The following is a 13,148-nucleotide window of genomic DNA, read 5'->3' on the forward strand; positions in this document are numbered from 1 at the left end:
GTATTGGGTGGAAAGATGCAATCCACTAGATAATATCACTTCAGCTTGGCTAGATCCGATTGCGTTAATTCACCATGATGCTTAATTGCTATGACATTTCCATAACCGTACCCAATTTTTGTAGCCCAGTCGACCGTAGTGATGAAACAACACTGTTTTCTTAAAAGAGTATCTTGTGGGTAACTATGATATCTCTAGAGTTCCTATTTTATTGCCTTTCTGGTTTTTCTTTTCTACAAATTGATTACTCCTTACTTCCTCTGTCCACATGGCTGAATATTAAATTTAAAGTTTATGCACCAATAGTTTGACCTAAAAATGTAAATGTCAAATTGATGATTTAAATTGCAAAACAAAAATTTTTTTTTGGTACTTACACAGGCAGACAATCAATTTGGTGTTTTGAAAATGTTTTGTCTGATCTAAAGCTAACATATGGAAACTTATTTAACCTGTTTTGTGTTTTTTTTTTTTTTTTTTTTTTTTTTTTATTCTGTGATTTTTTTTTTTTTTTTTTTTTTTTTGACAGTAGAATTGGGCTGTCAGAAAATTTTAAAAATGCATTAAAAAAACATTAGAATTTATGTGAATTTTACATTGTATTCTATGTTGGTCAATAATGCTCAACAACAGATTGGTACCATAACAATTACTGTATCTACACCATTAGGGAATCATTGCTTTGTTTTCTTGTTGATATAACCTGTCTTAATTTGATTTAAATCCTTTGATTCATTCTTCAATCATCCATATTATGTGATTATAGCACATACATGTATACAGTCACATAGAAATTGAATCAAAGGATGTTTTCATGCAAGATCTTATATTTAAGTCCTTTTTTTTTTTTTCATTCTTTCTTTAGCAAGTAATTCTCCAATGGTTGAATCAAAGGATGTTTTCATGCAAGATCTTATATTTAAATCCTTTTTTTTTTTGTGATTCTCTCTTTAGCAAGTAATTCTCCAATGGCGTCTCCAGCATCAGTGAGGCTACATGCTAAAAGTCCAAGCAGTGGGCGCTCTTCGACAAGTGCTAACACAGGGTCCAGCAGCGCTAGAGTAAGATTAGCCGAGGAGAACAGAGCCAGACTTCAAGCACTTAATCGAGAAAGGTGAGTTGTAACTTATTCAGTTTTTATTCGTTCAAATGAATGTCTTGTGACTTCCAATAGATTTACAATCTACCAAGGTGTTTGTTCCTGATTCAACTTATGCCATTTTTTTCATTTGGAATAAATACCCCTTTGAGATAACAGAACGTTCCTCTTTGTAGATTTCATACCTTTTCAAATCTATCGTAACTCATGTTATGTTGATGATAACCACAAAACTAGTGTTATAATGGCATTTCTAAAAGCACACTCCAAGAGAACATAAACATTTTCCAGCTAGTGTAACAAGTACTTAGCTGGCATTTTTCCTGCTTTCATAAAGGTGTGCACGAAATCTGCTATTAGATACTTTATATTTTTATTGCAAAGGGGGATAAAGAAACCCTTCCCATGTCTGTCAACTTTTACTGGTCAGTGATTGATTGGTTAATTAGTTGATTGATTAAGCTTGATTTATTGAATGATTATTGTAGTTGTATGCTCTTGAACTTCCCTACCAACTTTCCAAACACCGTTTCTCTTTACTAATCGAATTGTTTATTTTTTATTTTCAATTTCATTGGTGATTAATTGATCTGTTTTTAGTGGATTTATTAATTTAATATATAAAATGAATAACATTTTTGTACAGGGAGAAAATTCTAAATGTTATTTTTGTAGTATATTGACTTTATCCCAAGAACATACTGATTTATCAAATGTGTCTGTCAGTTCTAATAAACATTCTTCCGCTGCAGTCTTTGTGTTTCCCCCTATAGGCCAAATATCCATTTCACTAAAGTGTTATATATTCACACTTCGTGACCTACTGTATTAGTTCTACAACATTGTCACCCTCAGAACCCCTACACAAACCAACAACTTTCCACACGGCAGAGCAACTTAAATTTGATTTAATGAAGGGAACTATGCATCTTGAATCTTGAGACTTCGTCTGTAGCTTATACTAAACAAATTTCTTGCTCAATATCTTTAAAGAATGTCAATTTGATTTAGATTTCCTCCAGTAGTATAATGATTGATATATGATTAAAGTTTTTGTGCTGTGTTGGATTTGACTCTAAGCCTTTGGATACATCCTTCCAATGTAATGATTGATTGCTTACACCGTGATCAACAAAACAGAGTGACAAACATGATCAAAGTATAATTCTGTAAATTGGCTAGATCGTAATATATTTATTTAAGATTACGGATCCATTAGTTTTGTTGTGGTCTTTTTTTTATTTCTCACAAATAACTCAAGCACCACACACTCATAAATTATGTGATAGAACTAATGTGACATTCTGTAAACTAAGTCTCACATAGTGAGGCCTACTGGAGGAGGTGAACCTAAGACTGTGGATTGGAAGACAAGCATATAGCCACCAATTACACATCCCTTCAACTTTTTGTACCTATCTGTATCTTGACTAATAAGTAGAATAGAAAATTCTCTAGTATGCTGTAGAAAGAGTAGATTTTAATTTCAAATGTTAAGATAAATGGTATCAAACCACCTGAATATGATTTTAATTATGATTATGAATTTAATGTAAATCAATATATATATAATAACCATGTGGTCAGAAGGACATATAGATATGAGAATTTCATTTCATTTATTATTTATTTATTTGATAATGCACGTTTACATTAGGTACAATACAACAAATTTTGGTCAGGGGCAGATTAAGCAAAATTTTACTACAACTCAAAGAGAATCAACTGCCAAATTAATAAATATTAACATAAAAAAACACATTTAAATACAAAATACATTATAAAGAGGCCTAATTCATAATTTTAGAAAATATAAACTTATTCTTACTTTATATATAAATAAATATCACTTATTACACACAAAAAAATGATATAAAAAGAAGATTACTGAAATTAAACATGTTAAAGATCAGTTATTAATTAAAAAACTATTTATAAGATTAAGGTCTATGAATGTAGGTAATTACTGTTTTAAAATTGGTAATAGCAGTGAAAAAGATTAACAAATAGAAAAAAAATGAATAAAGGGGTGATAATAATGAACCAATGAATATCCATGAGAGTGCTGGGAAGAGGTTTCAGTACTACAGATTTCCTGTTTGGTCCACACACTAGGAAATAGATTTACAGGTGAATTTCTATAAGCAATGGTCCTAGAAAATTGATGTAGAAAGGTTACATTGCTTGTGTGTGTGGAGATCACATGGATAATGTCTGAGATGGAGTGACAGTCAATTTTCCCAAATAAGCATTTGAGTACAAAAGATATGAGATTAAAATCATGTCGGAAGCTGAGAGGAAGAAGATGAAGCGATTCTAAACGGGCATAATATGGAGTGTCTCCTCGTTTCTCTTTTAGTATACCTCTAGAAACGAACCTCTGTATACGATGCCCTCTATAATTAATAAAGCATCTTCAGATAATTATCTGGTATTAAAACGTTTCAATTATTTACATTCAACTTGCTACATGCTAATGGTATTCTGCAGATTTGAAATTCACAATTTTTTGTCTGATAATTGAGAAAAAAAGGACATATAATTTGTTATTGTACTGTATGTTTTCTGTGATGTCAGACCAAAATAATGATTTGGCACCATGAGACACAAGACATTTATTGTATCTGCGCTTGAAGTCTTCGGATTAGGTAATTTCGTTGACGATTTTTCCCCAAGAGGTTTCGAAGAAAGGAAATGATAATGTCATTATAAAGTAATCTAAAGACACAAGGGAAATAAGCTTCTGTTTACCTATTCAGTGTTATCATATTTTTGTGCACTGTGACACACATAAAATGTAGTCTCTCTCCCTTTTATTTCCATTTTCACTGTCTGTCATCAAAATTCAACTATTGTCTAGTAGGATATACGAAATATATAAAAATAACAAGGTTTACCATTTTAACAATTTAAAAATGGAAGCAATTATTTTCAACATGTCAAAAAAAAAAATGTTTCCACATCATTTCAAGAACATTTCAAATACAGTACAGTAGAATCCCTACTTTGGGACACCCAAATGAGGGGACATCCTATTAGGGGTACACTTTTTTGGTCCCGTTGTTTTCCCCTTAATAAAGGGTTCTACTTTAGTATATAACTATACTAAGATATTTCACCTACTACTACGGTATCCAAGATTGGTTTGTAGAAATTGTAATAATTAGAGGGTAATATATTGAAGGATTTTATAGAGCATGACTTGCGTCTGTAATTGGCAAGTGCGCTTCATGTTGGATATGAATAATGTTATGTGAGCAGCCCTTGTAGATTACTATGTGAAGGAGTAAATTTCATGATGGCAGTAATCTATTGAAAATGAAAAATTTGAAATATTGAATTCAACTTTTTAACTTGCCACTTTTTTAACTGTGTAGGCTAATCAGTTAAGTTACTAATCATTCACTGATTCTGGCATTCCACTTTTTGATTAAGTACTTAATTGAAATGGCTTCCGCATATATAAAAGAGATGCAACAAACTTGTTAATTTATTTTTTTGTGTGTGATATTTCTCTTCTTCACTTTCTCCTTTCTTCCTTCTCTCTTTTTCTTTTCACTTCATTTCTTTTCTTTCTTTCACTTTTCTTTTAAACTTCCATTCTTTTTCCTTTTCTTTACATAAGATTCCTTTTCCTTTTTGTTTCTTTCTCTTCCCTTTCATTGCCCTTCCAATTCCAATCTTTTGGATTTTTTTTTTTGCATTTCTTTTTTTCTTTTCTGATCTTATATCTCTTTCTCTTTTTACTATCCATTTTTATCTTATTCACATTCTTTTTGTGTTCTTTTTTTTTTCTGCTTCCCAACTGACTGGCTGGATTTTACTCTTTCAACATTGACTAAAGGGTACAGGCTGTCTTTACATCTATTTTTCAAATTGGAATTAAAAATGTGCTATTTTAACAGGCTTTTAATTGGTGACATTTTCAAAACGTTTCTCCCTCTAGCATTTTTTGTCCACATTCAAATCGATTGACAGTTTACTTAAAAACAGGATATGGTTAGTAATTAATTCTCATTCAAAGATGGAAATTACATTCCAGGTCATTCACACCGTGTTATTAAGTACTGTTGTAGGTGTAGCATTAGTAGTGCTTACATAAAAAATGTTTTGTTCTAAGCAATCACTTAAATCAAGGTGTTTTGAAATGTGATTCTTAGAAAATTTGAAAACAGTAACTTTTTAAATATTTTATATTTACCTACTGAATTTACTGAATTAAAAAAATTAGATATTTTTGGCCAATTGACAAATGTGTTTAGTGAAGCTAATTCCATATTTCAGATGGAGGAATGTAAAGTATTCTGTACATTATGAACCACTATAAAAAATAGAAAAATGACAAGTGTTGTGATTTGGCCTTTGAATCTAAAGTTTGGGGTTTGATTCCCACAATGTCCATTTTACATGTGCGCTTGGGCGAGGCCTCTTTTGTAACCTTCTTTGTATTTATCATTGGATAATGCTTAATAAACATGATGAGATGGATTACTCTCCCAGAAAGCTGGAAATGTGTTTCATTTATCAAAATGGCAGGGACTTATCTGCAGATAGAAGCCCCTGGCTATGATGTGCTAAGTTAGTCCTACATATTATTGTGGATGCGAATATAACAAAAAATAACTTTCTCATCTAATTGTATGCATATTATCCGTTGTGGCCTACTAATGGAATGTGTAAATAGAAAATCGTGATCAGCCGCTAACAGTGCTATGTTACAATTTTATGTGCGGTCGCCATGAAAACCGGAATTTGCTATTTCTATAATACTAACCTGAGGATTAAGAAACCATGGTAACCACTGTTGTGGATTTACCAAGGTAACAATGTATTACAATGCCAAGATGTTTGCCAAAAAAGAGGAAATTTATTGCAATATGTGCTAAATAAGAAAAGCATAATTAATTAATATATTGAAAGTTATAACAATCAAATTTTCTTACAGTATTTTAGCATTTCTTTATTAGATTATTATCCATCTTCCATATTAGAGATTTATCCCCCTCTCCACCCCTGACATTCTCTTTTAAGAATTAAGTATTTTCATCTTTTCTCTTTGTATTGTAATGTCAAATAAAGTTATTATTGAGAGATGCATATTCATTTATGGTCTTTATGTTAAGTATCATCTGTTTCTGCAAAAATCAATGGTTCAGTATTATAATGGTCTAAATATCTATATTCATCTCAGTATATTGTTTGTAAGATAGTTTATCTCTATTTACCTCAGTAATTCCTTATTAAACTGGTCATCCATTGCTGAAACTGGTCATTCATTGCTGACCAGTTTATCGTAATTTGCAGTTCAATGTTGACCATCAATCACTTGTGTTGTCTAGTTGGTCAACATTAAGGGTGAGTGATGATGCAGTTCCATTGATTCATCAACCCTTATAACAGGTGATATTTTTAGAATTTACTAATGAAGACTGTCTATGTTGAACGTATAAACTTGAAAAGTAAGATTCAATTTGAATTCCTTAATTTGTATAGTATAGTAAAGTAGCTGTTAGCCCATTGCACTAAGCCTCGGCATTGTGTGTTAGGGTGGCCAGTAGCTTTTAATATAAATTGGTGGAACAAGGAATTATTTTTTTATTAATATCCTCAGCTTTAACAGACATATAAATAATTATGTAAAAAATTAAAATCCAATTCGGCTTTGTTCAAACGAAGAGTAATCTTTTCATATTTTCTTAATAAAGAAACTGGTAATCTTCTTGAACTGAAATCCTTGATAATAGAACCAGATGGATGTAAGTTGACAAAAAATACACAAAAGATTTAATGGAAGACATGTTTCAGGTCTACAGGAAAAGTATTTGGTTCATTTCTGTTGTGTTTTTTGTAACTGATGATGGGTTGAAGGTAACCCGAAACATTTACTAATTATGTAAAATTGCAAATACAGTAGGCCTACATAAGATCCTTATCAGATTAGATAGCTTAATAAATACTCCCAGAAGAATGGTGAGAAATTTCTATCTCCATTAGATTACAAATTTATAAATCCTTCATTTAATAACTTAGTCATACTATAAAATATAAAACATATGTAAAGTGATTTTAAATAATATATAATAGTATAACATAAGAAGTGTCTCCCATGGGAACTGTAAGGAGATTAAATTTTTAGCCTGAGAGTAATTTCATAAAGTCCTTATAAGTAAAGGATTGAGATTTGTGTTAGTTGAGATCATTCCAAATATGGCAATCAGTGGCAACTTATGTCTCAGACTTTATAATTGAAACTTAAGTTTAAGATTTAGCTAAAAAAACTTAGTTTTTCGACTTCACTAGAATGATACTTCAGTTTCAATTTAATAATTAAACTTTAATGTTATATTTATTGAGAAAAACATCTACAATATAAGATAATAGTGTAAAATTTACTGATTTATGATGGATTTTGATTAATAATGAAAATTTGTATTTGCACATGTTTAGCACTTGTCAGATACCATTAATAACAGCATTTAACTAGCATTGAAGGGTTCATCGTCATCTAATTCATTATCGTATACTTTCTTGCTCCAGAGGTACTTCTATCATTGTCTTTTATATCTGTTAAAAATTCACATACAATTTTGGCAATTGGTTTTATGCAGTCTGTAGTTATCAGACCATTTTAAGTACGACAATAATAATTGTAGCTTCAACCTCTAGAAGTCGATGAACCTCAGAAAGATTTTTGAACTTCAAAGAAAGAAGGTGCCTCATAAATTCTTAACTATTATTACTTATTGTCATATTCATTGTTATTGGTACTATTATTACTCTGTGATTGACAAGCCAAAATATTCTCATATCCTTATTGCTATAGAGATTGACACATTTTGTGAATAGGTCACCAAGTTTTAATAAATAAGTGAGTGAATAAATGCATCTGAGTCTAGAAATAAACATAATACTGTATCTATATGATTATGAACCAGTTTTAAAACTGAATTTGTTTTTTTATTCCAGGTAGGTAAATTCGTAACTATTATTACTTTATTATTGTCATTTTCATAGTTATTGGTGGTATTATATATTCCCATATCCTTCTTGCCAGTAGATCAGTAACATTTCAGTGGATAGGTCACCAAGTTTAAATTATACTGTTAATGAATGATTAAATGCATCTAGTCTAGAAGGAATATACATGATACTGTATCAATATGATTATGAACCAAACAAAGCTTTTAAACTGAATCTGGATTTTTTTCATGCAACAGCAGTATGACTTGGGGCTATAAAACGTTATGTACCATGAATGTTGTTATACTCCAATGAAGCGTGCTATTACAAGGTTTCTTCAAATACGTCCAAAATTTATGTTACAGAGTCATTGGTATTGAAACCTGACTCCTACAATACTTGAACCTGCATTTAAATAATTCATCTATTTATGCCTCTTTACAATGTAAACATCCTAAGGTGTATGTTCATTGATATGCAATGTGCGTATTTATAACAACATCTTTATTTTTTTTTCAATTACAAATTTGTCATATATACATTTAAAATATAAAGCCCAACACATCAAATGGTCATCTCTAAACCCCTGGTCAATAACAAATACATTAAAAGTATATTAAAATAAATAGAAAAGTAGAAGAAAATGAGAAATCATATGAATTGTTAAAGTAAATCTCTTGCAAGTAGCACTTCAAATAAATTTTCAGTAATTTTATTTGATTGAGATCTCCTTCACCATGCGCAGTTTTAAGTAATTCTGAAACATGAGTCGTTTTTTTTCCCATTCATTGGTGACAGCATGGAGAATATTATCCATTATGGATGTGGACTTTTCAGCGATTGTCAATTACTATTTTTATTTATTAACATTTTAAAAATTGATTCTCATCTGACAGCAAGCGACTCGCTACTTACTAAATGTGTGATGGTCTATAAGTGAAATGAAACTGTAGCTTGATGGTTAAGATGCTGCCATTCAAACACTTCAATAACAACTCCATTCCCTAAGCCTCATAAAAAGACTTACTTTTGCATTGTTTCATCCTGTAATTAGCAAGTCTACTTACTTTTGAGACTGAAATAAATTTCTCATTATAAATCTTAATGGGTGGAATTGTTAAAAGACATTCTGGATTTTTATAGGGTTTCAACCCAAAACCAGGGATTTGACAAGCATATCACTAGCCACAGCACCATTTCCACATCCAAATACAGCAGCTGTAAGCCCAGTATATAGCAGCATGTCTGTACCACTCAGTTTATCATTTTTCTATTATTCATTGTAGATATAGCAATAAAGGTGCTATTATTCCCATTCCTGAATTCTATGTTTGATACCTACAAAGGCAATGCCTGTCCTCTGTAACTTCCCTCACTCCCCTTTGATTTCATCCTCCAATAAGTTTATTACCATCTTTTGTTACTCGGTTTTTGCTTGTTATATCTTAATGTACAGAATTTTGTCAACAGGCAGTCTTACCCCCGCTCACCTAATTACGCTAACAATGCGGACGCCTGCATAAGAATAGCAGCCTCAGTCAAACTAATGAATTCATTATCGCAACACTATTTCCTTTATCAGGTCTAAGAATTACATATTTATTGCGTAGGATTTTAAAGTATCAATTTAAGTTGTGGTTATCAAAATCAAGAAAGTTACATGTCATGGCACAAATTGAGTTCTTAATCTTTTCATGTTTAATAAGTGATTTAGGTAGAGCATCAGCATTATGAAGTTGTTCCCAAATTGATTCTGCGTAAACAAACATTCAGAATTTTTAGGTCGTGTTTCTAATCCATTACGGATACCAAATGTTAAGACAGATTCCTCTTCTTTAGATAATGTTTCACCAGTTAAGTTAGTGATTCCTACACGTGATTAGTGATTAGTTAGTGATTCCCATTCCCATGAATCCCAACACGATGGCATGTATTTCAATACTTGGAGTATGTATTATACTTTCTTAGTGATTTCTGTGGTTCGGGTTCCTACACGTTCCCTTGATTATTGCATGTTTACGTAACTAGTAGTAAGGTTTGGAAAAAATGAAGTTCTTTATTTCGTCCATCATTCTGTCCAGTCAGGGTTCCGAGTTTTAACTCAAAACCTAATCTCTAACATTTTATACAATAGAGTATTCATCTAACCTTGAAAAAAAATCCACTCCTCATACATTGTAATAAAACTGATTACAAAATGCCTTCCGTTGTACAGCGTGCTAATTCTAGCATTGGACTTAAATTATTTTTGTCTGCAGCCTACAGCTAAACTAAATGACCACTTCAGCAGGCTTACAATGTTGCAACATCCATCATGGTAAGGGGATGGATTCCAAGGTATGGATCCAAGGATGAGGAGTCTCAAAATGCAGAACCTTTTTAGTATAAGTCTGATTGATTTTGACATTTAATGTAATGATAGATGTTGAGAGTTAGTGAAACTGCTACAAACTACTTATAGTATTGTTAACCAGAGGGTAGGTCATTCTTCATGCTTTGATGAATGAGTATGCGCTTTGAAAAACTTTAAGTACTGTTAACCTCAGGATAGGTCATTTCTCATGTTTTAATCAATGGGAATGCTGTATATAGTTGCTGGCTGTCTGAATTTGTCTCAACAACATTTTTTTAGGAACTGATCCACAGTATCATTTGAATTTCAATTACTGTACCATTTGTATGAGCATCCACTCAGTATATTGAAGTATTGGGTTCAAATCCAGGCCACTGTAATTTTGTTTATGCATGTATCTCTTTGGGGAATACATTAACTGTTGTTATTCAAGATGAAGTCTTTGATTTCATAATTTGATAACAAGACTGAAATCATTTAATGCTACAGAGGACAACAGCAAATGGAAAAGAGAAAAGAGCTCAATGCTTATTTCTGGCATGTCAATGAATCGTAAAAACCGACCAATCAAAACAATCAGACAGGAATATGCGCTTTCACAAACACAGTGTTTCCATAAAAACGCTACACGTTTTTGCTGACTTCTTTTGCGACGCTACAGTAATTGGTCAGTTGAATTGAGGAGCGTTCTGATTGCGTCAGGGACAACTACAGAATGCAGTGTAACAATTGCAATAAAAAAAACTGTAGCAACAGTGTAGCGAGTGTATGGAAACCAAGCTTATCATGTGTTACTATGAGGCTTTTGATTTATATCACCTTAGCAACTATATCCAAGGGGTGGGCTTAGAGGAAATGTCAATTGTGCCTCAAAAATTGGCGTAATTAGTCGGAATACAAGACATTAATGACTAGGTACAGTGCCATCATCTTTTCTATGATACTCTAATCATATAGCGCTGCATATATCCTTTCTACTACATTAAAAGAAATTATATAAAGTGCAAACACTTCCAAATGACAATGATAACATATTTAATGTTCATATGTTGTACAGTACGTTTATCAACCATGGAGAAATACTTGATAGTGATTAATGTCACTTTTGGTACTACTCAGGTTTATACTCCTACTATTGCTGTATTTGTATATTTTCATATCTTTTTATGCATCGAATATGTTTTTCTTTTCTTGAAATTGGCTATATCATATACTGTAGATTTCAATCTTAAATTTTTAAGTTGGTTTTTGTCCATAAATTCTTAGATTAATTGTGTCTTGAAAAGACCACTTCCTTTTAATTGAAGCAAGCCAAACAGCCCTAAATTGGTTTGAAGATTGGCCGAAGCACTCACTAATATTGACAAAAACCAGCTACAGTATTTGATGACAAAATCTTAAGTTTTATACCTTCAGCTGAGGAAGCGAATGACCTAAAGTTTATCGGGGTAGATGTATTATTAGTTTGACTTTATTTTAATGAGAATAAGTCCTGCGAGAAAATAAACAAGTGGAATATCATTCAAGTTACAACTGGGCGTCAAGGTGTTATTACTGCAGTGTTAGTTTTAAATCATGTGATGGCTGAGGAGGAGGAAATTGACTGTGATGATCTGAGTTTATTACCTCCAATTTATCCCCTTAAATTCATACTTGAAATATTAGTATTTAAAAAAATACAATACATTTTAATAACTAATTGAGCCTCATTAAATACTCAATGAAGGTGTTTGGATTTTTATTTACATAATGTACTTACTTGTATGTTATTGAATTTTGATTGTATCTCTAGATATAAGGCACTTAATTTTTAAATGTATTAATCATTTTATTTTAATAATTTATCTTTATTTATATTACGTTTTATAGTATTGTTACGGTTCATCCACAACTTTTTAGCATGCAAAACATTGATTTTTTTACTCCTCTATAGGCCTACTAATGATTTCCTATGTGCAGTACGATAACTGACGATGGTAGTAGACTGCCGAAACATGTCTTGTTGGGGCTGTTAAGGCCATAATATACTGGATTAAATATAGGCTTTGCCTATGATGAAGATACAATCTGTTGTGTTGTTTTTTGAAAAATAATTTAATGATAAATAAATGTCATCATACAAGAGCCACCATGGAGAGATGCTCATGGTTGTATGTGCAGCCATTTATTTTTTGGCTTTATTGTTTGTAAATCATAAATATATTATTAAATAAATTTATCTGGTTCTTTTATTCAGTGTTGTTTGTACTACTGTTGTTGCCTTGTAGTGTGTGATAAAAACATTTGCCCATTTTTAAATATAAATACCATTCTCATGTACTTCATTTTATTGTCATCAACATAATTGCTGCGAAGCAGCCAATTCATATTCTTGACAGCAATTTGACCTCTGAAAGGTCATTGTTTGTCAAAAAACAAGGGCCTAAGACGACTGAAAAGCTGAGTTTCCTTCTTTCGTTCTGCCGGGTAAAATCAATTACTTTAGGCGACGTTTGTAGACTAACCAACACGTACGAACGTCTGCATGTCGCGCTAGCCTTATCCTACTCTAGGCCTAGACTAGTTAGGATGGTATAGGCCTAGCCTTGAAGGGACGAAGGTCCCAATGAAAAACAACGTCACTCCTTGATAGCTAACATTGTCTATTTAACATCACAATAATTCATTATTAGACCTATATTTGTTTTTGAATTGTACTCCACAAATCTCAGCCGATACCTCGCATAACTCGAGTAA

At 31.7% G+C, this 13,148-nt stretch overlaps 1 protein-coding gene across 5 annotated transcripts in view; it reads left to right on the forward strand.

Moving 5' to 3' along the window:
* The window catches only part of LOC117115723, a 53,499-nt gene that overhangs the window by 34,350 nt on the left and 6,001 nt on the right, over positions 1-13,148 (forward strand). For 3 of the 5 annotated variants that reach the window (XM_033259641.1, XM_033259644.1, XM_033259645.1), the window contains exon 4: positions 955-1,114. In XM_033259641.1, the coding sequence (XP_033115532.1) occupies positions 955-1,114 (160 nt within the window). Of the gene's footprint in view, positions 1-954; positions 1,115-10,317; positions 10,349-11,678; positions 11,710-13,148 lie in introns of those variants that run through there. The other 2 variants (XM_033259643.1, XM_033259642.1) reach the window with 2 other exon arrangements.

Source organism: Anneissia japonica, unplaced genomic scaffold (genome assembly GCF_011630105.1).
Source record: "Anneissia japonica isolate Jap-2015-1 unplaced genomic scaffold, ASM1163010v1 scaffold3262_len730253_cov190, whole genome shotgun sequence".
NCBI lineage: Eukaryota > Metazoa > Echinodermata > Crinoidea > Comatulida > Comatulidae > Anneissia > Anneissia japonica.